The following is a 27,772-nucleotide window of genomic DNA, read 5'->3' as shown; positions in this document are numbered from 1 at the left end:
ACCACACAGAAACAGCCACTTGAAACTCCGACCAAAACCATCACGTTACCATACATAGCAGGCGTGACCAAAAAGATCTCCAAAATTCTAAACAAACATAAGATCCAAGTCCGATTCAGTACAGTGCATAAAATCCGTGATCTGATTCCATCTGTGAAGGATGTCGTTCCTGACTTACAGTATCCTGGAGTCTACAAATTGAGTTGCATTTGTGGTGATTGCTACATTGGAGAAACGAAACGTCATGTTTCTGATCGTGTCCGCGAGCACAAGTCAGATCTGAAACACGGCAGAACTGATTCTTCTGCCGTTGCCGATCATTGCTACAACTCGGTGGGCTCTCATGAAATTGTCTTTTCCGAGACCAAGGTTCTCTGCAAACCTCCCGGCTACCATCAAAGGTTTGTACACGAAGCCATACAAATATACAAACACAGACATAATTTCAACCGTGATGATGGGTACAAACTTAGTAATCATTGGAAAGATGTTATCAACCACGCAAAAAAGACTTAATTACACTTTTTTGGACCATCTTATCTGACAGGCACTATTTTACTTTACTTTACCGAGTGTTAACATCCCCAGTTATTTTTTAACAGTACTCTCTTGATTGTTCAGCCAGCATTGATATAAACATGGGCATTTTCGTTCTTTTGTCTATCATGTGTATCAGACCTCCCCTTCCCCTCTCTGTCCATTGTGTTGGCGTGTGCAGCAGCAACCGCGTCCAAGCCGTCGTTCATTGTTTTGGCCCCCCTCCCCCTCCCGATGCGTTGTACTTAGCACTCCGTGCTGTCTTTGAGCCCCGCCCCCCTCCCTCCCGATACGTTCCATTCATTGGCTACCACATTCTGATGAGCTCCCCCCCCTCTCCCCCCCCCCCTTCAACTTGCTTATAAGGGATTACTTCTTGAATCATTGCCTCACTTGATGCAGCTAATTCGGCTGTGACGGTTCCACCTGATGACGGAGACTTGTGTTGCGTCCGAAACGTCAAGATTTTTGTTTTATTTTATTTTATATTCATTAATTTTGATGTTTTACCAACGTGACTTTACCGAAAAAACCTAAGAATATAAAACTCAAATGTGACAAGACAGTTTCCTAGGCAGGCCACTAGTGTGGTAGGAGGGGACGGGGGTGGGGGTGTATGCCCCCCCCCGCCACTCGAAAGCCATGTCATCCAACATCAGCCCCGTCTCACAAATTACAGCAATATGCCACTGCTACCCTGTACTCATTCATGTCATCCAGTGCCCGCGCACGACATCTTGACTGGCTTTGGACATGGTTATCGATGCAATCGGGAAAATGAAGGAAATTGTGAGATGAGTGGAATTCTGTGTTGGAGAACGGAGGAGGATGGCAGTTCACCGTGACTGGCATTGTGAGTGGAGATACGGAGGTTTGTGGCCAAAGGAAAGGCATAAAGCCAAATGGTGCGATACTTTAGGAGCAGACGCTGGGAGGTCAGAGCACAGCTGCAACGTCGAGCGCGAGGAAGGAAGGGACGGTGACGTGTGGTGGCATCGCACCTCGTGACCTTCCCCTTTGCTCGCATAAAAAAAACTGACACATCCTCAGTATTTGTTATTCTAGCTAGCATCCTCTTCAATAGGCGAACGTACCCATCAGTTTGAAAACAGATTGTGGGTCAAGACGTCAATAATCGCCAAGGATCCATATCCTGTGTTTAGGCCGCACATCATCACTGCACTGATGATCCCATATCACGGGCCAACGCAGAATGCAGTTGATTATGCTGTTAGGTAGTCTTCGAAAATGTCGACACAATAACTTGTAAATGTCCCGCTACGGTGGGGGCAACTGTGGCGTGGCTGTAAAACATTGCATAATCGCAACTGCAAATGGGGGATACTGTTTCATTCGTCTCGCAGCACTTAAGTGATTTGTCTTGAGCTAAAGTGAGATTGAGAGCGTGTGTGAGGAGGGATAGACTTTCACTTGGCCGTAGTTTTTATCGATGTTTCAGTTAGCGCTACAGCTTTCTGCGTGATGCACACGAATTTTGCCTCGACTATTATTTTGACGTACGCATTTAACGCCGGCGTGATATTCTTTACATTCCTCAAGACTCCTTGTGTCTTTTGGTACAACAAAATAAACGAACCGCCGGTACATTAATTTAACAGCTAAGCTGCACCAACACTTGATCCCTTTGATTTTCACTCGGGGAAGAGTTACTGTGCGTTGGGTCACCGGTCAAACTAACCTCACGCCATTGCCCTCTTGGAGAAGGCAACGATTATAAAAGTATGTATGCTGGTTTGGGGGAATTACAATGCTCCCATGTGTCTAACATTTCATGCACCTTGGGGCCACGCCTCATTGACACGAAGGGCCCTTTTAAATATCCACCAACAGCTGACCCAGATCTATACGATACCGATACCCCTCGGCGCACAACGCAGTGTGATTTAGGGGCACTCAGAGGGGTCCACCGCACACACGCAGGCAGGCAAGTGGCCACTCTATCCGTGCAGGCTGGGAAGGGTGTTAGTGCAGAGGAAATGGCTCATTTGTGCCTTGCCGCTGCCCAGTGTTATTTGGGCTGCGGGGTGTAAAGTGGCGCCTTGGCTGGGCAGTGCGTGAGCATGTGCCTACAATTAAGAAAGATGGAGGCTCGCGCGCAAAAGTTTCAACGGTCTTTTGCTTTGCGGTCCGAATCGCGGTGCTTTCCCAATCTCGTAGCGTCGTTGACCAGTGTAGCAAGCGTTCTCATGAAGTCTGTTATGAAGTGGAATATGATTGATGCTGTGTGGAATTAACGTGGAAGCCTGAAGGAAGGGGAACCAAAACTGGCACGCTGCAGCGAGACGCCAAACGCCGTTACAGACATGCATTCGAGAGGCCTGGTATGTGTTTATGTTCGGTTAATGCACTGAGACCTTTTTTTCTATAAATCCCAAGGCCAGAGAATGAGGGGGCAGGAAGAGGGAAACGCTATTGTGGCTGCGTCTCTCTTTGTGCTGTCACCACGACATGTTGGGCCCTATATTCAAAAACGTGCAACATCTAACTCGATTATTCTATATTTCTCCCAAATCAAACACGATTTCCTTAGTCCACGAAACAATAAGGAATTATTTCAAAATTTGCAGCAAGCTATAGGGAGAGGCATGTGAAAGGACCAAGTTTGTATATTAAATTATCGCACCACGAGTGATCAGAATTGTATTTCTGCCGGAGGGCTGAGTCAGCCCTGAGCACCGTTCGCATTGCATGAGGCTCAATGTGGTGTGCATAAAGGCCGCGTGAATTTGACAATTGAACCATGCGCACACCGGCGTCTTGCCAGGGTCCCTTGTGGGAATATTAAATGCATCAAGTTTGGGCACTTCATTACATCGCATTAACAAAAACCGTGCTCCCAAACATTATACATACCGATAAGTGTAAAAAAAAGTCTGCATTCGTAATGCATTTGTCTGTGCCATGTCTTGTTAGTTTCAAACACACACACGTGTACTGAAAGCACTCAGCCTGTGTGCGTAATGTAAAAAACCATCAGCAGTTCCTAAAGGACTGCATTGTGGTAAAACTTATAGTTTTCTGGCCGGCACAATTCTTTTGTTAGAAATTAGATTTTATGTTACAGATTTAGTTTTTGTGTTACAAATTTGAATCTTACCATTTTCTTCTTTTGCATTTTTTGCATTACAGTGCATGACTTATACATAAACACATCATCATTGCAGAATTAAGTATTACCTTGCAATACAAATTGCACGCTTGACTCCGTAACATAATTTACCATTCAGTGTATGAAATGAAGATGTTAATGCAGTACATATCAAAACAAGCTACAACCATAGGCAGCTTTACACTGCAGATTGAGAATTAAACATCTAATTTTCAATATCTCAACATGGCAGTTGCTCTCTTTTACATAAATATATTCGGACAAATACTAAGCGTCGCATTAAACTATGCTAAGCAAGGCGATTCAGGCCGCAGCCTACAGTTATTATAAATGAGCGTGCAACTGAATGCACCCTAAATATCGCATCCGTTGCACTGAACCACCAGTCAATATGACACATGAAGCACGCCTTTTAGTTGAAAGAGGCAGCACGACATCGCTGCCATGTTCATCATTGCGTTAAGTTGCCCTGACCCAAATCATCACGACAGTCGGCACGCATTGCGTTTGACCTCGGCAGTGGCAAATAGTGTTGACATGGGAAAACCACCAAGACCTGGGTACCCGGCTCACCGCTCGTCACTCGAAAACTAAACAACTAAAGCTTAACTTTTCATTTTATCAGGTAAAGCCAGCTGAGCTATATAGCTCTTTATCGGAAGCGACCTGGCAACAAATGGAATCTTAACTAAGTGGCTTATCATGTGGAAATGTATTGCAGCCAAATGGGGAGGTGAAAAACTGGAGGACCGGATGAAAAATCCACGCGACCACGAGGAGAACGCGCAAACTCAAAATATTTTGGCGTCAGGGTTGGGATAGAATCCATGACCTCCTGCATACCAGGCGAGGGAGTTAACATCTCGCCACCGTGGCACTCACCGTGCGGCAGCCCGTCCCACACCTCCAGTCGGTCGAATCGACACTCGGCATCTGGTTGGGCAGCCGGCTCAGCCTCCAGGCTGAACACGTGGAATCGCAGGACAATCTCAGACTGTGGCGGAGCAGAGATGATGTAGGTGCACTCCAAGTTGTGGCCGTACGGTTCGGGGTATCCGGGTGATTGCAGCGTTCCATTGGGCGTCGTAAACGTATTGGAGCATTCGTCTGCGTGGGAAAGAAATGTCGCGCAGATGCAATGAGCACACGCGCCTCTCTCACTCCTGTCTCAGGCAAACAAAGCACATCTGCACAATTCAAAACAAAGCTCGTCTCTGATAATTACTTTTGAGGGAGCTGTCACAATATTTTCAATATTGTATGCTGGTGCTTGGTTAAATTTCAGTGCAAGATTTTTTTGTGATTTATAAATTATGAGCCCCTTCTAGTTTATTGCATCAGTTTGTTTCCCTCTTACTTTGACTTTTTCAATCCCATGCCTATTTTACATGCAGAACATATAAACTATGTTCTGCATAATTTATACCAATACGGTCAGTTGGCTGCACATGGCTCCGTGGCAGAATGCCTGACTCACACACACACACGTTTGCGAGTTAAAATCCCGTTCAAGGGTTTGGGTCAGTCTATCATCCCTCTGACATCTGTAAAATAAGTACTACTTTGTGGGTGGTCAGCAGTGTTTGTTTAATGGGGGGGGGGGGGGGGGGTCTGGACCCTGCAATGGGAATGTAGAATTTCCACCACGAGCTTAGGACTAGAAACAAACACAGATGGTTACTGACAAATTCTAATGAGTTGGGTCGGAGCAACGTAATGCATTGTTTAGCACGGCGCAACCCACATTACCAACACTCTCTTGTGTTGAGCTGGCCCTCGCAGATGCTTACTGCAGCATTTTCAATATATGTATGCGTATTTGAAAGACATTACGTTTGCATACATTTGTGTGAGCGTATTGGTATACTGTATTACAAAATGTGTTGGAAGTGAAAATAAAAAATTAAACTAATTTACAGCCATATTTTTGGGTCTTTCAAGAATATGAATTCCTGCAGTCACGAAATCTATAAGTCAACAATTTACGGCCAATTGTCAAAGGACTGCTGTGGCTTTCCAGTGCAGCATTCGCTGCACGGGGATTGTGTGCACATCCTTCGCCGTGCTGGTGAGTGCATGTTGGCGACGAGGAGACAGTACCATGTCAGACATCAACCTGCCACTGATAGCGAACCATGATCGGGGAATCAAACTCAGGTTGGCGGGGTCTTAGCGCAGTGCGCCTAGCGCTGTGCCACCACTCCACCCAAAAGCTTCAACACCAAAAAGTAATCTATGTTAATGTCCAGAGTGAATGTTAGCAGTGTGCTTGGCATACAGTGGAATTTTTGCACAAAAACTAAAATGAAAACCACACAATTACACGTGACAGTTGGATATTATTGCCTGTACTGCGTAGCGACCGAAAGCAATCTGAATTTAATTACGGTCAAACAAAATGTGGCTGATCCCACTTGAGGATTCACAAAACAAGAGGACGTTTAATGGCAACAACAACAACAACTTAAGAATGTTGTGCTTGAAGGGTCACTGCAAAAAAATAACAAGGAACACAGAGTCCATTTGCAATAATTAGACTTTACGTGGCGATTAAGCTACTTTCACAAACGAACTTTTTGTGCAAAGAACAGAAAAGGCACGAGCCATTCGCAATGATTATCATCTGGCCAACAATCCTGAAACGCAGTGTTAGAATTCACTAATTATTTGGTGACGCTGCTGCTGCTACGTTGCCAGTGGTGCTCAAGCGCAGCGAACAAAGAAACCACTCGACACGTTCGTCAATAACGCTGTGGCCTTGAAAAGAAAAAACATTGTATAATAGGCGACGTTTTGGGTAATGGTCCTTCTTCACAGCACACAGAGAAAGGACTCGACCTCTCAGGCCTCTCTCTCTCTCTGCGTGCACTGTGGGGAAATGCAATTTCCCAAAACATTGCCTATTTTAGACTTTCGTTCTTTTTTTTAGGCCACAGCGTCATTGACGAATGAAATTAGTTTCTTGTTTTTGGTTAGAAATCACAGATCACGTGTGCGTTCACTTACAGTTCCCTCATACACATTGACAAATGGGAAATGTAAATGTGGCACTACTTTGATGCTTAAAACAGCTGCCCTCGGTTTTGCCAACATTAATGTGTCTTGCACTCTGGCCAATCAAAGTGGCAACTCAGGCAAACTAAAATCCGTATCGTGCATATTTTTTTTTAAAAGCTAGGAGAGACGGAAACAAATACACACGGTTAAAATGTTTTCATTCACGTCGTAATTTTTCAATGCAGCGAGTCACATCAGTTTACCGTACTGTAATATCATGTCCATATCGCATAATTAAACCGAGAGTGAACTTCAATACGGAGCATAACATTGGGTTTGTACACCGACCTATATGTAAGTGTGTAGTCCACGAATGCGTGTCACGTTCACCTGCCATTACTTTGCGGTGTAAAACACACATCATTTATGGGCATGAATCACTCATCTGCTTGTAAACACGAGCTTGCATGCCATTTTGCACCATTGTGCACACGATGAATAAGCGCTGAGCATTCTTGATCGCGACGAAATTCACGTGCAGCACACAGTGTACCCTACAGCCAGAGCATGTCGCGCTGTGAAAGCTGGGTGTTATGTCCAGTGTAATGATGCTGCGTTTTTTTTTTGTCCTTCCTCGCACCTCCGATTAGCACGGTTGGCTACGTCTGGTGTGAAAGAAGTTTAACATACACATACGTTGCATTGCATTGCGACACAACACTGCATTGTGGGTGTACTGGTCGTTTACAGGACATGCTTTGTTATAGAATAGGAACGAACACATTGCATCACAGAGATACAAGCACAACGCTGCAATCGCTTGCTCATGTCACTGCTGGCAGAAAGGGCCTCTACGAGAGAGGGCTCCCGAGAGCCCACTCAGGAAGGTATTTGGCCAACTGAACCTCATGGCGGGACCCTGGGGTCCCGAATAAACGGAAGTCAAAATCGTAATTTATTTATTTTTGGCGACTCCGTCCCACCACGCACATAAACGCCGCGACCCGCTTGGCGCGGATCGTTCTGTTGTCGCGTCGTCCGAGCGCAGCAGCGAGGACGAATGCGCAGAAGAAACAAAACTTTGAAACTCTGATTAGCGCATTGTGTAGAGCTCGTCGAGAGGAATAAATTGCCATGTCGTTCGCCTTCAACAGACATAAGATGACGTTTCAACGCAGTTTATGCGAGAGCCGGGGGCTTATGGGACCCCGGTGTCCCGCCATATGGTTCAACTATGCCATGCTGGCCAGACGCATTATGGCACTCGATAGCGTGGATTGGTTGTATTTAGCAAAGGCGTTATGTACGGTGATGTGTTTTCTGTAAGCTTTGCTTGATTGCCTACTCTGATTAAATGCACTGAGCCCGATACTTGTAGAGCTCGTCTTTACACTTTGGTCGAATACCGGTGTCAGCAGAATGCTGAAATATGAGGCCAGTCCACAATTGTGGCAGGAACTGTGGCAGAATGGGTGTGGTTTTGTATAGATTTGGCAATAAATGAATTGTGAAATGTGCAACTTTGCTAAAGCATTCAAACTACAGGAGTGTATGTATGCATGTATGTTGAACTTATTTCGCACCCTACATAGCCAACTGTGCTAATCGGAGGTGCGGGGGGAAGGACAACAAACTAAACGCAAAACTCAGTTCTAAAGAAATGAGTTTTCAATCTAGATTTAGAAGTGCACAGCTCCAATATCGGAAGGAAGTGTTCCAGATGGCTACAGAATCACATCTCAAAGCGCGCAATGCAGTGCCCCTCTTTGTTCGATGGTGTGCCAAAAGCCGCTGCGAGGATGACCGGAGTTTGCCTTCCGGTTGATGCTCCTTTGTGACATATATAGAGAGCTGAAGCAGATCAAGCGAGACACTGACCTATTTTGTAAATCTCGTATCGGAGGGAGAATCCTGCTCCCTGGGTGGCATAGTCCGACTTGAATCGGATGAAGAGGGTGGCACCTGAGGAGGTCTGCGACGGGGGCGCAATGTTCCCGCAGAACTTCCCAAGCAGCGGCGCACTGTCGTCCGCTCCGTCCCGGATCTCCACAAAGTCGTACCTGCGCAGGAGAGAACCGCAGCTTGAAGCCGCGAATGGGCAGCAGGGTGGTTGCACGGTTGGTAACACTTGTGTCTCACGGGCAGAAGGACCTGGGTTCGATCTCTCTCTCTCTCTCTCTCTTTGTGGAGTTTTGCATGCTCTGTTCGGTTGGCCAAACGTCCAATTGGCGAATTACTCAAGATTGATCACGCACGGCAACGTCGCACCCTAACTGCCACAACTTGGCAGGCCCTCTCCTGCAAGAAAGTGTTGAGAGTCAGTGAGGCTTTCCTGCGTAAACAAGAGGAATCATAATACTCGTAATAACAGTCAAACATCGACCATCTCCTGCCTTCGTGAAATATTCTGGCAGCGCTCATCTCCACCGGTGGCCCCGAGTACAGCTGTGCATATCCCACATCCCCACGATTGATTCTGGCCTTTCCATTGGACAAGCACTGTTGAGTTTTTACAAAGAGTGACCGTATTCACTGCATTCACCTCGATGTGATGATTGATTGCGAGTTGAGCGCTCTGCCAACAATGCCACCGAAGCCAGCTCAATTATTACCCGTAGCTAAAAGGAGCGCATGTGCTCGTAGTTCATTATCAAGATATTTGGTCATGAACCGCACCTCCGATTAGCGTGCGGTTTGGCGATGTATGGTGCGAAAGAAGTTCAACTTACACACATACATATCCTCGTACACTGAGTTGCATTGTTGGAACATAAAGCATTTTACAAAACAGAGACAACATCTTCTTGGTTCTTTCGGTAAAGTCACGTAGAAGGGAAATAATAAAATAATAAAAATAAAACATAATAAAATAATTCTCACGACGTTTCGGCCACAACGCAAGCAGCCATCCTCAGGTGAAGACCAGGTCTGTCGGGGAGACGCTGTCTCCGAAACGTCGTGGGAATTATTTTATTATGTTTTATTTTTATTATTTTATTATTTCTCTTCTACGTGATTTTACTGAAAGAACCAAGAAGATGAATCCCTGCAGTCACGAAAGCTTTAAATAGTGACAACATCATCACTTGATTGTCCATTCATAGTGATGCTATCACTATCCTTATGTACAGTAATCACTTAAGCTCTGGTAGTCTTACAGCAATAAATATCATTACCACAGCAATGGCCTTACCACATGTTACTCCCGCCATAACCACTACAACAACATGAGCCTTTTCAAAATACTGTACAGCAAATACACGTAGATGTGACTTACCTCATGAAGTATGCGTGGCAGGTGTAACCAGATATTTAGCTTTCTAACTCAATTCATTTAAACCATAGGTTTTAAAGAAAACAATGTATATGACAGCCATCTGTGCAGCATTTTTAAACGTCTCTGAACCACAAAAGACAATATCTCAGTGCAGATTTTTGTTTTATTAAAAAAAGAGTCAGTATCGTATGCATCATTTTGGCTTTGGAGGTTCTAGCATTTGGAAATGTTTAAAAAGTAGTTTTTCGAGATTAGAGATAATGCATGATGTTTTACTGTTAATATATAACGCTCGGGGAATAGAATATACAATGCATATATTGTTGAATATGTTAAATGCAGCGTCTCTCTCTTGAGATGCCATCTGACATAGGTCTAAATCCCTGCTTGAAAAAAACCCCACATCTTTCAACAGCTAAAACGATTTTCAACTAGTAAATAGTATTATTTTTTAATCATCTTCAGCCATGATCTATCCACTGCTGGATGAAAGCTCCCGCCATCTCTCGATATTCATGGTGGACATCCGGATGGGTGTCTTCCCGACGTTGGCAGCTACTATGCCATTGGTCTCAAACATTGGTCTCAAAAACCTAGTTTATATCTCTTAACAGCATATATCTTCCGAAAAAAATATTCTGAAGCAGAAGGTAATAGTGCCGCGCACAACCACATTTGGCAATGTGGTTTGTGACTTTGATCCTTACCCACGTATCGATAAGTTAAATTGTAATGTGCAATTTTCTTTTGGGACTGTGTGTTGTCTTGGTGTGGGACTGCTTTTGTTTTGCTGCCTGCCCAAGATTGCATTTGGTGTTGAAACATCGGCAGAAATTGATGTACTTATGCAACTTGTACTTACATACTTTATTTTTAACTCATATATAGTGACTTGTTTAGCTTTCCTATACTTTGCGCTCCTGTTAATTTGTATTAATTGTTGTAACTTTTTGACCCACCGTTACTGTTCACCTGTGGAAAAAAAAGAGCCACATAGCTCATCGGATTCTTCCAGTCGAAATAAAGATTGTGATTCTGAAGTGCGCATTCTTCATCTGAACCGGTCCAGGTGCCCCCCTTCACGAACATGCACTGACCAGCATGGTGAAGTATGGTCAAGCAGCACCCCCGTAATTGATACGATTTGGGTCACAGTCAGTCCAGACGTGGATTTCCACCAGATCTGAACTGCACGATCCTGTGACTAATACTGCACTACGATACTGTGAAATCGCGACGTAAACTATAATCATACGTGATGTAGCCATATAACAGAGGTACAATAGCGAGACTGGATAATTTACACGCAAAAATAAAAAAAAATGTATTAAGTAAAAATGGGAAGCTTTTAGGCATAAATGGAGAATGGAAAAAAAGTGTGAGATGAAAAGCCCAAAGCACTTTCATATCCTCTGCTTGCACTGCAGGGTGCACTAAGAACAGCTGATCCAAGTGCAACTGTGCCAATACAGCCTTCACAGGACTTCATTAATGCAAGAAGAGGCCACATTAAACTATAAAATCTCGAAATTAAAATTCCTAATAGACGCCGGCACTTACACAGGGCTGCCCAGATAACGTATCATGCCAAGAACATCAGAGCTGTAGGTCCTGGATCCCTATTGGGTGGGTGCTTGCGGGTGCCGTTTTCGGCACTCCACGCTCCCGCATTCTGATGGCCGGTGTAGCACTTACTGAGAGGAATTTCTGGAAGAATGCCGCTTTATGCTGGCTGTTTTGAAGCTTCGTCTTCACAAGCAGCACTTTTGAGCGGCCAATTGTAGTAGGCAGAACTGCGGCTGCCCACCAGAGTGAAGTTGGCACAATGTTGAACTTGCGGCTGCCTGGCAGGATCAACAGCGGAGGGCCACATGACCTCCCGGCAAAAATGAAAATCGACGTTGAATGTCTTTTTTGCACCGTACGTTGCCAACCGTGCTAATCAGAGGTGTGGTACATAGCGGCGTGCACTCTTTTCCCTCTGGTATTTAATGATCCTGTGGTGTAGTTTGCAAGAGCAGGAAATTGTGTACCACTGTCATACTCCGCATCTATGGTTATAATGGGGGGGGGGGGGGGTCAGTATGAACCCAGTGACCTGAGTGTGATTCCTAGCTTTGCACCCCCTCCCCCATGTCCTCACCACCCACCTTGGGGCACATCGGTGATGAGATGTTAACGCCCTTGCCTGGTATACAGGAGGTCGTGGGTTCGACGACGACTTAGACGCCTGTGTATTTGGCGTTGGCACGTTCTCACCGTGGTCACGTGGATTTTTCTCCGGGTCCTCCGGTTTTTCCCTCCACATTTTCGAAACGTGCGTGAGGAGTATTTGACTGCTATGCATGTCACGTGATAAGCCACTTCGTTGAGCTCTCATTTGTGAAAGCCAGGTCGCTTCTGAAAGAGAGCGATAGAGTTCAGTGGGCCTTACCTGGTAAAATAAAAGTTTACTTTAGTTTTTTTTAGTTTCACCTTCACTAACCTGTGCCGACCAGCGTGGTGAATTATAGTCGCGCGATTCGCCGGACTGTAACAGCATGAAAGCTTCATCCAAGTTGACGAAAGGAACGGACATTTTTTATTACTAAATCATTACCTGCAGCTATATTTCCTTTGCATGAAGTGTAAATAATTAATGGGATATCACGTGGTAGGTGGGTGTGTGTGTGCGCGCATGCCTAGCAGTGGGGTTCTGAAGAGCATTTTTCTGCCACGATCCTGGCCTTTTCGAGGTCAAATCAGCTTAATAAGTACCTCGAGTAGAGTCAACAATGGCTACGGGGAAACAACGGCAGCTGGACAAGGCGCAGGCCATATCATCCCCTTGTCTGCCGTGTTAACGTTAACAGGTGTTTGCTAATGGCACTTACGCCAGCATTCTTTCAGGGTTGAAATGAGGGGTATGGTATATGGCCCTTTTTTTCTCTTTAAAAAAATAAATATTTGCCACGAAAAAAAACACAATTTGAACATTTTGCAGCTGCAGCATTAACTGTATGTACTATTTAAGAAGTTGAACGATAGCCACTCATGTTTTACACACATGCGAATGTATATATTTGCACAGATTTTTCCACCCTAAACAATATGTATTTATGGCTCTTTAGATTTACGTCGCGAACAAATTGGGCTGTCTACTCTGTTTACAAAAAAATATGCGGCCGCTTCATGGGCCTGCTCCAGTTGTTTGCTTAGTTGTTATTTCACAATTGAGAAACAGCAAGAGAATACGCGCCCTTTAAAGAGCACTTCCTCTTCCTCTCTAAAAGCTATTTAGATACTAGTTTTATTTCTATTTACACGGTTAATGAAGTAAATATTTTGAGTATTGTTCACAAACGGGTTGAATTGTTTTTTTCCGGGAATTGAGCAGCGGACTGGCCCATGTAATTATAGCAAACGGAGTTTCCTCCTCTGCTTAAATTTAACTGACGTCCCGCCCATCCTGCAGCTTGAAAGCTGTCAAAGCCACTGGCATTAAGGGCCCACCGAAACTCTGTTGTTCATCCGCTCGTTTTCTTGGAGACAAAACAACAGTATATTTATTTACAGCTGTTGTTGATCTGCATTACATTAGGCCCGGGCATTAGGCCTCATCATGGTCCGTGGTCAATTGTAAAACAACAACAAAAACTGCATGTACAGGCACTGTTTGTTGTCACTTGAGTAAAAAAAAATAACGAGACGTGAGCAAGGACACAATGAGCCTGATTGTTTCAACGACAAGAGTAGTAGGGCATAACAAATATATAAATAGATTGTATTGAGAACCGCATTTCTAAACGATGCATGTATAGTGTTGTAATATATTTTTAAAAAAAGGCAACGTGAGTTTTTGTTTATTTCTCATGGTTGCTGCTGTTGCTGCACCGCCGTTTCCTGGATTCTCGTCATTAAAACGACGAATGTGATGTCACCAAACAACGGAGCAAACATTTCATTTTTGGTCACATTGCTAAAGCATCAGGCCCAGAATAGCCACAACAATAACCCCATTGCCTAAGCCAGTGTGAAAGCCTTCAACTTTCCGTCGTAAATATATACCTCAATACATATATAATGGAACCTCACGTGTTGTCCAAATCCAACGTCCTATTGCGGCTCCGCAGCTGCATGTGACTCTTTCGGGCCTGCTTCGTGACGCAATGTGCGTACGTATTCACATGCAACGGCGCCTCTTGAAATATCGAGTTTTGTACCGAATTCGCACAAACAAAAATGTATCTTGTTATTTTGATTGCCGACCCTGGTTCCATTCTAATAGCAATCGGGTGTAGGTGCACAGAGTGACGAAGGGTCGAGTGACTCAAGGAATGTGTGGTCTTACGCCACGCACAGCTGTGAGGAGGACCGTATACAGACACCTAGGGGACACAAGTGAGCGTGAGCAGAGGTCGCAGAGGGTGTGTTTGCGGACAAAGTGGACAAATATGCCATTTCTCGTGTGTACGGTCAATCTAAGGTCATTCGCTAGCTTCACGAGTGTTAGAGAAGGCAGTGTGTGTGCATAGTAGGCATATGTATGCCTGGAGGGCATTAAATGTAGACAGAGCCTGCCCCGACAACGTTCTGGGGATAAGATGAGGGGTTAGGATCAGGGGTTAGGATTAGGGGTTCGTGTTGTGGATTAGGATGCTAGCCCGAACTGAAGAACTCAGCTCAAAATGTAACCTCGGCTCTTAACCTCAAAGTGAAGCTTTAAACAGGAATGTTGGTTAGCCTCACTGATTTTTCGGAAGCCTTATTAATTGAATATTCCACAGACAAGTGATGATTGGGCCACTGCTACATTTTAAAAGCACTGAATGTTAAAAAAGATGTCTTTGCCTCAGGTCATTTGCAGCTGCGATCGTATTACAGTCGCATGCGCCCTAATTTGACCAATCTCATCTTTCCCGCAGTAATTTTAATATATCATTATAATTCTTTAAGTCCGTATGTTGTCACTCCTGGCAGTAAGTGCCACTCAAGTTTAATAATTCTGTGTATTTATTGCGAGTTTTACCCGATAGTTTAATGTAACTATTGTAGTCACGATAACACGTATGCACCTATGCTACTCATTTATATGAATGTGAACGCAAAGCAATTCTAAGGATTTCTGAAATTAAATTAAGGGTACAAAGATCCGTATATTTATTTTATTTCAACATTTATGCCTGAGAATACTGTCACGTTTTCTTTTGGTCCGGAGAGTTATTTTCATCGAAGATGACCCCCATACATGTCTTCACTTGATTACAGTGGACGTTAGTAGGTTAATCATCAGACATTTCAGAACCATTCTGGCGAATTGCCCGATGATGCTGGATGCAATTACCAGCGAAACGTCGTACTCAAATTGTAAATGCTGTGGTTTCACGCTTCAATACACCGGTGGGCTAAAGCAGTGAACTAATTGTCTTTTGTCAACGTGACACTTTTTTACTGATTGGCCGTGTCGGGTGGTGGAGGGTTACGACACATTTATAAATAACGCGATTTAAACCCAAAAACGTTGATTATGAATTTCAGAACTGTTTGCGGTGTAATGTTCATTTATATAACCAATAACCCGCTGCTTCTCGTATTCTTTCAGAAAATACCAAATGTCTTTGTGTAGTCGTATGCATTGCATTTGCGAGCATACACAATGTACACAAAGGGGCCTTGCATTCACAACGCTGTGTGTATAGACTTTGTACAGTGTAATTGCTAGTGCCATTGCAATGTGTACTTGTGGCACATGTAAAAAAAAAACACCCTCAGTCGATTCGTTGTTTATTAAAATGTTACCAATTTCATCAATGACTTATTCTTCTTCATAATAATCATCATGTATTAATAGCAACATCATCTTCATCAATTCTCAACTAGAAAGGTAAAGATCGTATGCTTATTACCATGTGTTTCTATATGTGGTGAACCAGTTACCTTGTATGGAATTTTTAAGTATTTTACCAAAGCGGTAATGCAAAACTAATATTTTAGCAACCCTGATTTAAAGCTCTATATTTTTTTAAACAGTAATGTATTTTCAAAATGGTATATTTTTTCATCCACAAGAGAATATATTGCTGCATTTACTTTCATTATTTTCTTGGCATCAGTCTCAAATCACTGCAAGGCAATTCTTATTCATAAGAAATCGGAGTAAAATGTTTATTCAATGCAGGGCATTTTAAATGCAGTACCCTCCCACAAGCCCTGTAGGTAATTGATGAGCTCAACAATAATCTACTGCCAATAAAATGAGCAGCAGAAGGACATGCGCTGAAATTGTATAAGCCTTTGTATGAGCTCAGCTTAGGACTTCTACTTCTGTCTCATGGCAGGATGGAAAAGCAGTTGTGAAACGTGTTATAGTTGAATGCTAAGTTTATTTCCACCAATCCAAGGAGGCAGTAGATGCAACAACAGGATGTGTGTGGATGGAATATTCGACGGTGTTTCGTTTAGTGGTTTGGATTTCACCATAGCCGCAGCTTAGCACTCAAAACCGGGATGTCACCATGGCCAAAGATATTGATGCCACCACACCTCGTCAACAGATAGCAAAATTGCCTCAAATAACATTATATGTACACTGATACTTATCACTCTTTTGTTCACAAGTAATTTCCATAGCCCATAAAAAGCCTGGCCTGCTCAAGCAATCCACCTCTTGACCTCCTCACAGCCCCCTGTATTATAGACATTACTAACTAACGTCCTCCATGACCACGGGGAGAGAGACTTGCACACTCAAAATATACAGGCATGATCAGGCTTTGGGATCTAACCAACGACCTCCTGTATACCAGGCGAGGTAGTTAACATCTCGTTGCCGTGGTGCCCCAGATCAAATGAACGCTTAATTCCTTTGGAGTCAATAAAAGTTTGCAGGAAGCCAGTGGGGGTTATGCTACTGAGAGACCGGCCCCTACCACAGGAACGTGGAATTGTTTAACTTGACACGAGCATTGTTGCCGTACGTGGTGACGATACCATGCCGGTGGCCATTGCAAAACACTTCGCAGGAATCCATCCGCGAATGCGAGAGTCTGAAATCTCATTCGCATTCTGTGACTGTGCGCGCATTATTGTTTCGACGCCGAGACGCTGCGCTTTTTGCTGTAAAAGCTGATACGAAGATTGGCGTAGAACAACTGCTTCATGTGTTTAATGTTCGTACGAGACACAAACTGCCATTTTCTGCCAGTCATGCGCATCGACCGTAGCAAATTTCACCTTGAAGCATTAGCGCTGTTCGGGGCTCCGCTTAACTGGCAACTATCTCTGAATTTTAGAGCAAATTTCTTTTTTCAGCAAGCTCGATGCTCTTTTTTGCCTCTCACAAAATGTTTTATCGTCAATGCTTTCGCACAGGCACCGAATACGCTGCTGTGTGACATCGTCTTCGATGTAGCCCCCCCCACCTCCAAATGTACCACATTGCGATCTCGTGATGCCACAATTCGCAGAATACAGAATGTAATATTCCAGGAATACCTCTCTGCTAAATGTCTCAAGAAAGAGACAAAAACTGCACGATCAACCTTCATGAAATTGCTGACTGCAGTGGAAAACATGAGCGTAACATCTAAAATATTCTCCGGTAAAAATGATGAGTCTAACTAGTAACAGTAACAGCGACTTTGGCTGCAACGGTTCCACCTGTAGATGGACGCTTGTGTGAGCGCCCGAAACGTCGTGATTTTATTTAGTTGTTTTCATTTATTTTATTTTCTTTTTTACCTACGTGACTTTACCGAAAAAACCCGAAGAGTATGAATCCTTGCAGTCGCGAAAGCTTCAAATCTAGAATTAGTTTAACCGTACTTTTATGGGTGAAGCCATGGAGTGTGGCACACAACAATGTAGTCGGCTCATGAACAAGCTGGAGTCGTTGATAAGTGACTGGTTGAAGAATGGCACTTTGTCGTGTGGGAGTGTGCACGTGCATGCGTGCAGCAAAGTTTGTTTTGAGGACGGACGGTGAGGTGTTTTCTTTACTGGGCCACGTTTGTTTGTGTGCGCCTCCCGCGTGCACTGACCTCTGACACTACTTGTGAAGGTTCACAAATGGCAAGGAAAATGATCTGAGACAGCTATGGGGCGGGGGGGGGTAGGTAATTCCGCACCCTCTGCAGAATTTCATTCGTCCAGATAACAATGAGCAGTCAACGCAAAGTTCGAAGGTTGTGATCAGTTGCAATCCTAGATCTGGGATGACTGTGCCCACCATCCTTTTGCAGTCAACAAAATAAGAACTCAATTTGTACAGGACAATAGTCTTAGGGAGAAACTGGCCACCACCATAAACATGTGGAATTTTCCATATTTGGCTTAGGACTACCAATGGTGATGAAACCTACATCGTGCTGGTGTTGATTTTGGAAACACGTTTTCTTTTTTAAACCACACACACACACAAACATGCAAAAGGAAGCACCTATTATATGCACAATCTGTGGTCTCTTGAACAATAGGGTATTATTGGGAAGTAATGATAAGCGAGGCAATTTTTATTGTGAGTTAGAATACAGAAAAGAGCGTGGAATGTGGAGGACGGATTGTCATCACAGGAACAATGTAGTTAATATCTCCGCTGTGGTTTTGTATAAGTACAGGGTGTTTTCAAAAAGATCGCTAGATCTCTGCAACCATGAACTATCCATGAATGAAACTCTTACCACTTGAAAGGGCGGGGCATAGAGTTTCAAATGATTACCGCTAAATGCCTCTCCCAGAGCACAAACAGCCCCTAGCCTCAGTCATTCGCAAATACACACTGCCTCAACGTTGGATAGGTCACACGGGACCCCAATACTTGGCGCTACACTCTTGGCCCCCAAGATCCCCAGACATCATCACACCCTGCGACTTTTTCTTGTCGGGATACGTCAAAGACCGTGTTTTTGTGCCACCATTAGCGACTAATCTGGATGACCTCAAAAACAGAATCACGGCAGCGGTGACTTCAGTGAAAGAAGACACTTTGAGAAGCGTTTGGGACTAATTCCACTATCGTCTCGATGTTGTCCGTACAGCAGATGGAGGGTACATAGAGCATTTATAAATTGGGTAGTAAAACTTGATAACTCATTAAACCGTTTGTAACTTTTTGTGTAATTGTAACATGTTGCCATCTTGAAATATACTGCTTTGAAATTGGGTAATTTTTTTGGAAAAAAACTGTATTTAGTCCTCCAGCAAGGGTTAGAATTTGGGAACAGATGACCAAATGGAGAGGATTAAAAGCCACAGTGGTCATCATTTACGCTGTTGTATGAACTTTCTGAAATCGTGTGATGGACATTCCACATTCCCAGTTAAATATAATCTTGGCCACCGTCTCTAAAGCCAGGTCTGTTCATTTATTGGAACATTTTTTGAGACCCAAATTTACAAAGTATCCTCATAAAAATCGTCATAACCATAATAATATCTCACATATAACCATCAAATAATTTCTATTCATAGCTAAAAGATAGAGCTATTTGATTAATAACGTTTTATTTATTTATTTAAAAAAATTGAATAGGTGTGGAATTTATATAGAAAGTTTAACAAAAATAAGTTCCTTCAATTATGCCCCTAATTTTTCAAATGTAATTAAGTTCAGCTCAACATGCACTATGGAATAAAACCTGGATTAAAATCCACGTATTCCCTTCTCTAGGGGCTAATCTAATCGAATATATACGTAAAAAGTGTTGAAAAAAAAATCCGTATTCATCTTTACAACTTTGTCTCTCCACTAGCGATGATTACTTTAATAAATGATTCGGCAGCATTTTGAGGTTATAATGTACCGAGGGGCCTTAAGGTTCATATACGTTCAGTCTTGATATAATTCTGTAGAATAAAGCATTTATAACAAATGACTAATGAGGTGGATCTAGAATGTCCATCACAAGATTCCAGACAGTTCACACATCAGGCTCACTGAACATCATAGTGGCTGTTAGTCCCTCCATTTGGCAGTCAAACCTGGCCTGTCTCATAAACGAATGTGGTTTCACCCAGTTGTGGGCTTGATCTTTACAAAAGCGGAAATACTTAATGAAATTCATGGAATGCATACTTTGTTACTTTTTGTTCGTCTGTAACAAGCACCAATAAAAACCGAGGTCTTAATATGATGATAATTTGAAGGCTGAGTCAGGGTGACTCAAGGGGTCTTTTTCAGAATTGATATAACTGTGTGAATGAGGCATTGACAATGGCAGTAATGACATGCTGGGCGGTTTTACAGTCAGATACACTCTATAGAGCTGTTAGTATAATGAGATATTTTAATGAAGTGGTTATCAATGGCCATTCTCCGAATTTCCTGATGGGCTTTTATCTATAAGGCCATAGTCGAAACTCCATTTTACAACAGTATATAGGAGTAGGCACAAAAAAGCTCTTAGGAAATACAATCATGGCCATTCTGCCATATAATTTACTGGCCATTGTAGCATCCCCTTAGTGAGAATGTAGACTGTTTGGTTAACATATAGGACCGAGATTCCACATAAACCCAATGGGCATCGTCAAATGCTTGTTGGGTACAATGCTCGTGTTAAAGAGTTTGTCTTAAATTAGGAGAATCTGCACAGTAGGAATCCCAGTGTTTCTCTTGTGTAAATGTTAGGTGACGTTAAACAAATACTTGTGCGATGAAGGATACGGATTCATCATCATCATCATGATCCATGGGCAGATGGCCTGTGAGGTGTCCACTGAACATTTCGTAATTTGTTTACACTTTTCTTTGTCTTGTGCCAATATGCTCAAGTGGTGGCCACATCTGTCTGGCACCAATCTCTTGTGAAGTCGTCCTCAAGCCGTTCTCTGCTAGGTCTTCCTCTCTTTCCTGTTCCTTCCATCTTCCCATTGTTGTCCATCCTACACATGTGTCCAAACAATGCCGGTGTCTAGAAGCCAATCGAAGCTGGGTGGGATGAAGCCAAAAGCAGAGGAGTGCACTGGTTCCACTGCAGGAGGATTTGTACGACGAATACAAACCTCGAGGCGTCAAGGATGCCGCCCGTGCCGCGAGCCTCCGTTGCGTGTTTCAGGTCTCGCGAGAGGGTGAGCCCTGCAGAGGCCACCTTATCTTTATAGAATCTAAAGAAAACGAACACTTCTTAAAGCCGTGCTGATGCTAGATGCGAGACTCAGATAGAGCTGTCGAAATTGTCCGCGAAGGAATGTGCAAAAAAATGACGACTTTGCTCCCGAGGGAGGGATCATTTGGTCCCGAGGGTTTGAAAAACACACCGCGTGTGCCCGTTCACTCTCGATTCGAACGTGCACACTTTGTTGTCAACCCCATGATGGCAGCAAACACACCAGGAGCACGCTTCTCTGCAACCGTATGCTGAACTTCTATCGCGCCGTACATAGCCAACCGCGCGAATCATGTACGTATGTATGTTGAACGACCTTTCGCAACACGTGACCTACCCCCGCTCGTCGGAGATGCGGGGTTCTAAGGACAACAAACTAAAACAATTTTGTGCGCCGCCCGGGAATCGGACCATGGGTTAGCCAGAATGGGAATCTTCCACGATACAACTACACCAGCGGCATGTTTAACCACCGCCTCTGTGACACGTCTCATGCCAATGATTACGTGCTCAGAATATAATTACACAAGCACACCTCCTGCTCATTGCCGAGACTCGCGCAATGCAGCGTATAAAACTGATTTTATTTTTCCATGGACAAATCTACGATGCATTGATATCAGCGAAAATAAAACAATCTCTTCCTAGATGTACCAGCCCAGTGCGCATAAAACACCCTCCAAAGGGGCTCTGTAGAGTTCCCTCTCGGGGAAGTATTTCCATGAGCAGTGCTGTAATCAATCAATTGCAGGGCTGAACATTTACCTTGACTGTTTTAATTAAGATGACATAAACGATGACAGTTCGAGGTATACATACAGATATACCGTATGTGTGCAGCGTAATGCATCCATTGAAAGAGTTTATATACATTTCCCTTTGTCCGTCGGAAGACTGAGTGGCGTTTTTCAACATTCCCTTTTCCTCTCGTCTCTGCACTCCATCACGCTTACATCGCTTATCCTCCCGTCGAACGGGTCATTCCTCAAGAAATCTTATCTCTCGCCTGTTTCCCGGAATAGATGTGTTCTTTACTTAACTCTATTGTTTTTGCTTGTTAAACAACCCCAATCACACGCGATGGGAAAACATAGGCTATCTTGTAAGAATGCCATTCTTCTGGCAAACTGAGTATTTGACCAGGTGTCACTGTGTGGCAGAATTCTCGACCCACAATCAGAAGGCTGCAAGTTTAAATTCCAAAGCCGGACTAAGAAATCAGTTGCGCGTCTGCGACCTCAAGGATGTAAATGTGAAGAATGTCATCTCTTCATTGACAGCGAACTCACTTCTGCTTTTCAATTCAGTTGCGCCAGTTCCGTGAATGCCGATTCCTGTAATATCGATTCCTGTAATACCGATCGCGGAATGAAGCGTTGATCAATTGACGAACGGATATTCTCACCACACTCACAACACTGATTCTTACCGCACTCTCAAAAAAACTTTCCGTTCTCTCGTAATGTGCACCGATGCCTACTTTTACCGAGGGCGGCAATATTGCCACGAAAACACATAAAGATTGATTCATTAAATTTCGATTTAAAGCTTTCGTGACTGCAGGGATTCATCTTCTTGACTTTTTATTGACGCCGTGTGACGAAGGGGGGGGGGTCCAAAATCCTCCAAAATCGCGTGACGTCATTTATGGACGGCCCCAAACATCGACTGATGCGCATTGTGAAGACTCGGCTCCATGGCTGAAACTAAAGTGTTGAGCATCACCATACCTGGCGGCTTCTCCACAGATTCCACTTTCACCTGCGCAAAGTCACAAACACTCACAAAGCCCCTTAACACTTTCCTGTTGACGCCCGAGCTCCCATTTCTTTTTTCTGACCTTGTTTGGCCCCGACTCACCCTCTCACTTAAGCGCGGCTCTCCTGCTCAAGAAAATACGACCGTTGTCTGCACCCCATCAATATTCCTATGATCGAGCCCCCCTGTTCTTTTCTATTACTTACCCACCATATAAATCCGAGCCCATCTATTTTCCATACCTTCCCCTTCTGTCTTGCATATGATGAATTTCGCTCGACTTCCCTTCACTGTGCCTACATTTCTCTTCGCACGCCACGGCACTTTCCCTCCCCCCCTCCTTTTTTATTATTATTATTATTATTTATTTTTGTATAGATACTACACGAAGATAGACCTCGACAATTCTCACACATCCTTGTCCGCGAATTGAAACGTATGGCCAATGCTTCGTCTGAAAATTTGTCCGATTCCACCTCAATTCCAGAGTGTTCGTTGAAGCAACATTTGAGGGCCCCATTAGACTCTGGATGGCCAAGTGGAGGCTAGCCCGGGCATGACCAGGATGCATGCTGCAGCTAAGCCTGGGCTGTATACAGAGCAGCTGAGTGTATAGCCTAACACACAAACAGGGCGGCTCTGTGCGTATGTAGCCTTGGCTAAAGCTGATCGTATACATTGAACAATGACGAATACATGCAGCCTTTACTGTAGCCTAGCAAATACATGGGGCAGATATGTACTTAGCCTTGAGTCTACAAATGCATCTCAGCCCTGTATAGGTGCAGGTCAGGACTCTGCCGCAGTTTCTGCCACTTGGAAAGCTATGTGTGTCCCACGGGCCCTTCCTCCTTGCCTGGACACCATGCCAGATTTGGGACAATTCTGGGCACTTGGCATCAGCCATATATTTCTATGATGATTCTGGCCATCAGGCATCAATCAACCAGAATCACCATTACGGATAGATGGAGTCAGTGATGCTTAGCTAGGATTACGTAAACTCTATTGACAATAGAACCCACATTCTGTTGTACGAATCTTCCATGGTAAGATTCCTGTTATAACCCCATTCAAATGAGTGGAGAATTGTACATGGGAATTGGCGATAGAGGAAATATTACTTACATCGCCCTCACCTTACCAAGCTATCGAAACTTTAGAGCACCTCGAACTAAATGTGACAAGTTGAACCCTTGAAAAAATAACAATACGGTATCGTAATGAAATCGGTAACCGTGACTCGAACACATCACCCATTTTGCCATGTTTTCCACCAAGCAGATTTCACAATATTAGTCGTATTATTCCCAGATTAAAGTACCTGCAATTTTTCACTTTCACTCATTTTAGTCAATGTGAAACTATATTTTTCTTGTTGTTCTTGTTACGATTTATAAGACACAATATATTTGCTTTGATATTAACAGGTACTGTATAATAAAAAGGTTTTCCCCCTTTTTTCTGGCAACAAAACTGAAACCTTTTTACAAGGATGCATGTCTGCATTAACCACAATACTTGCAGTCGAAATGCAAACAAAAACACACTATGATAATATATGCATTGTCCTTGAAACTGATTAGTCCACACCCTGAGTTTCAAAGACAATGCATATATTATCATAGTGTGTTTTTGTTTGCATTTCGACTGCAAGTATTGTGGTTAATGCAGACATGAATCCTTGTTAAAAGGTTTTAGTTTTGTTGCCAGAAAAAAGGGGAAAACCCCTATTATTATATTTTGGTACTGGCAAAGGAGGTCTAACGATGATGAGGTAATGTTTATTATTTGGGTCTTTCGGTGAAGACACGTAGATAGAAAAATAATAAAATGATCACGACGTTTCGATCGCAACACAAGCTATCGTCATCAGGTGAAACAAATATATAGCGAGAGAGTTGCCTAGGCTGTATTTTCTCCTGCCTCGGCAGCTCCCTCACCTGATGATGATTGCTTGTGTTGCGATCGAAACGTCGTGATAATTATATTATTTCTATATCTACGTGGCTTTAACGAAAGACCCATAGAATATGAATTCCTGCAGTCACGAAAGCTTTAAGTCAAGGTACTGTATAGTTTATGATTATATTTATATGATGATCATGAACATATATACACACAAACAGGTTTTTTTTCTTTACAAAATCGTGAAAATTCACTTAACCTGCTCATAGTACTTACATGTTTAACATTATGCGGTATTGCCATTATTTATATGGCTTATAATTTTATAGAGTTACATTTTACCCCTGTTCCCCTCAACAGGTGTTACAAAATTTGTATTTAAAGCTTTCGTGACTGCAGGGATTCATATTCTTGGTTGTTTCGGTAAAGTCACGTAGAAGGGAAACAATAAAATAATAAAATAAAAAAACAAGAATATGTATACAAAACTTAGGGCTTTCATTACCAGTACGTGGCTGGATACGACACGCTTCTGAGCTTTTTTTTTTCAGGGTGAAGCACCAACTCTTGCTTATTATAGCGTTTATTAACACAGGAAATCCTCACTAAGTCTGAAGACTCCTTATCAGGAGGGTCTTGCCACGTTTTCACAGTGCGGGGAGGGCATGTTGCTATGCGTGTAATCCCTATTGAGTCGTTTGCAAGTAATGTCAGGCGTTGGGATGTCTGGCCATTTCCAGTTACGTTGTGTGATTCCCAGGCCTTTCTGTGAGGCACAAGTGTTACCACTGCACCACGACCCTGCCATCAAATCGTGGAACAAAGACGGTCACTGCATCCGCGCGCTCCCAGATGTGCTTCTGCGGCTGTCTGGAACGCTCTTCCTTCTGATGTTATGAAGCCACAGGAGCTATGCACTTTTAAATCTAGATTGAAAACTCATTTCTTGCAATGCTTTTTGTGTTTAGTTGGCTATGTATGGTGCGAAAGGAGGTCAACATACACATACATACCAAAGCACACGTGTACCACTGTATTGCCTAATGCCCGATTGGAAGACTTCTCCACTCAAGGATCGAGCTGCCTTTTTGTCAGCAAGTGATAGTCCCTTGATTTGCTTGAGCACTTGTATATTTTGGTATATGAAGCTCACTGAAGCAACGTTATCACAATTTGTCACTCATGGGAGTTGCAGACAGCTGGTGGAAATGTGCATGCACGACCTCTTCATAAAAAAAAGCTGTAAGCGAATCTTCTCAGCTTATGACACAAAGGGCTCACAGTGATGTCACCAGACAGCAGTCTCTTTGGCTTTAGCGCATTACACGTAAAATGCCTTTGAGGCGATTCTCTGGGTCCCATGCTACAGATGTAGAATGTGCCCATTATGACACATTAAAGCACTGCAGCTGCTTGTCACAAATTTCCTGGTACAAAAAAACTACAGGACAATTTACTGTAGGTAATTGTAGCTTAGCTTCCTCCTGAAAAGTTTCCAATCTCAGCCAATTTACAAGTTGAATCTTCACTGGGTGACAGCAGAATATTTTTCTGACACTACAATCTTTCCCAGTTGGAAGAGTTTTTACTAGACATCCACATTGCCAGAGTTTCAGATATTGTTTTTAAAGTGTGAGCCCCAGAGGTAACTGTTTTTAAATGTGACACATGCCGCTCATTTTCTGCAGAATGTATTATACAAATATTGCATCTGAGTTTTTTTTTTATAAATTAATCAACCACTCAAAATAATGTTTCCTAAAATCAAATGTTAACAATTTAATAAATCAATGTAACATTTAGCTCCCACAATTAATCCGGGTTCTCAGGTTCAGAAAATGAATGGTCTCAGCACGGTCACCAACATCTGCACGAAAAAAACCCATGAGCACATTCGATGTTCCTTTGACTGTCACGTGACACTATTATATCAGAATATATGAGAACGTGTAAAGGCTAAAAGGGCCACGTTGAGGGTTTTTTGGGATTTCCTGTGAAAACGCATCTTCTGTAGCCTCTGATTGAATTAGTAACGTTACGACATGATTCTAATAGCGCAGTTCAAATATATTGGGGGAAATAGACCAATAATAATGATCTCATTACAGAATGTATTATCCGTCATGCCTTTGTCAAAATCTTACCTTTTGGCAAGAAGTAAATAATTGCATATTGAGCATTATATTACCGTTGCCACAAAAAATCCACTGCCAAGCACAGGCAGGGTATTCATCATTGATGCAACCGCACTTTGCACGGTGAGGAATCGACGGGTCATGAGTAGTACAGGGAAGCGGCCCTGTTGCCATGGTTATCAGACTGTACGTATGTACGCTGTACTTCTTTCACGCCGTATGTAGCCACCCGCGCCAATGGGAGGTGCGGTGGAAGGACAACAAACTAAACGCAATCAAACTAAACACAAACTGGACTTACAACCCAGAGGCAACTGGCACGGTTTCCCGGCGTGGCAGTTTCGATCAATGGGTACGATTCTCATGTCCCTCCCCCTCCTCTGTCCAGATACGGATGCTTAATGAACAAATAGTAAATTAGAAACTCTCCAGTGTACAACTGTGGCCATCCAGAACAGACCGTACAGTGGAGAACAACGCAATTCCCCCCATCCACAAATACGAAGGAGACATCGTCGCAGTGATGCACTCCGCTGCCCCTGACGTGGTTATCTGGCTGGACCACCTGAATGTGAAATCGTAGTTGTTGCTCTGCGTCTACATCAGCCGTACGAATTAAAAAGAGGCATAAATGGAATACACCGCGCGATTTTGTTGATCGGCGGGTCGTGCGCGGTAGGATAAACTGCAGGGCACTCCAGCCTCCTCCTCCTCCAAGTCGTCTGGCCAGGATGGGAGAGGAGGGCAAACACCCTCTCGAGGCACTCTCCTGATCTTCTTCGGGCCCTACCGTCAGGATTGGTATAAGCGAAGCAATTGCAGGGCAACACTTTTACCTTTCGTTTGTAAAAAAAAAATGTAATATGCAATCCACTTATTTTCTGGTTCTTCCGTGGGGAACGGCTACATTTGATTTTGAACGCGTTGCCCTTATGAGCATGCAAAG

The 27,772-nt window shown here is 43.5% G+C and overlaps 1 protein-coding gene across 2 annotated transcripts in view; it reads right to left on the bottom strand.

The window, feature by feature from the left end:
* The window catches only part of LOC144729515 (neuropilin-2-like), a 143,699-nt gene that overhangs the window by 85,084 nt on the left and 30,843 nt on the right, over window positions 1–27,772 (bottom strand). For both annotated transcript variants that reach the window (XM_078609849.1, XM_078609846.1), the window contains exons 3-4: window positions 8,543–8,724; window positions 4,550–4,774 (exon numbers count right to left, since the gene is read on the bottom strand). In XM_078609849.1, the coding sequence (XP_078465975.1) occupies window positions 4,550–4,774; window positions 8,543–8,724 (407 nt within the window). The remainder of the gene's footprint in view (window positions 1–4,549; window positions 4,775–8,542; window positions 8,725–27,772) is intronic.

This window comes from Lampetra planeri, chromosome 2, assembly GCF_965212315.1.
Source record: "Lampetra planeri chromosome 2, kcLamPlan1.2.h2, whole genome shotgun sequence".
NCBI lineage: Eukaryota > Metazoa > Chordata > Hyperoartia > Petromyzontiformes > Petromyzontidae > Lampetra > Lampetra planeri.
This window is presented reverse-complemented; position numbering and strand designations above follow the sequence as displayed.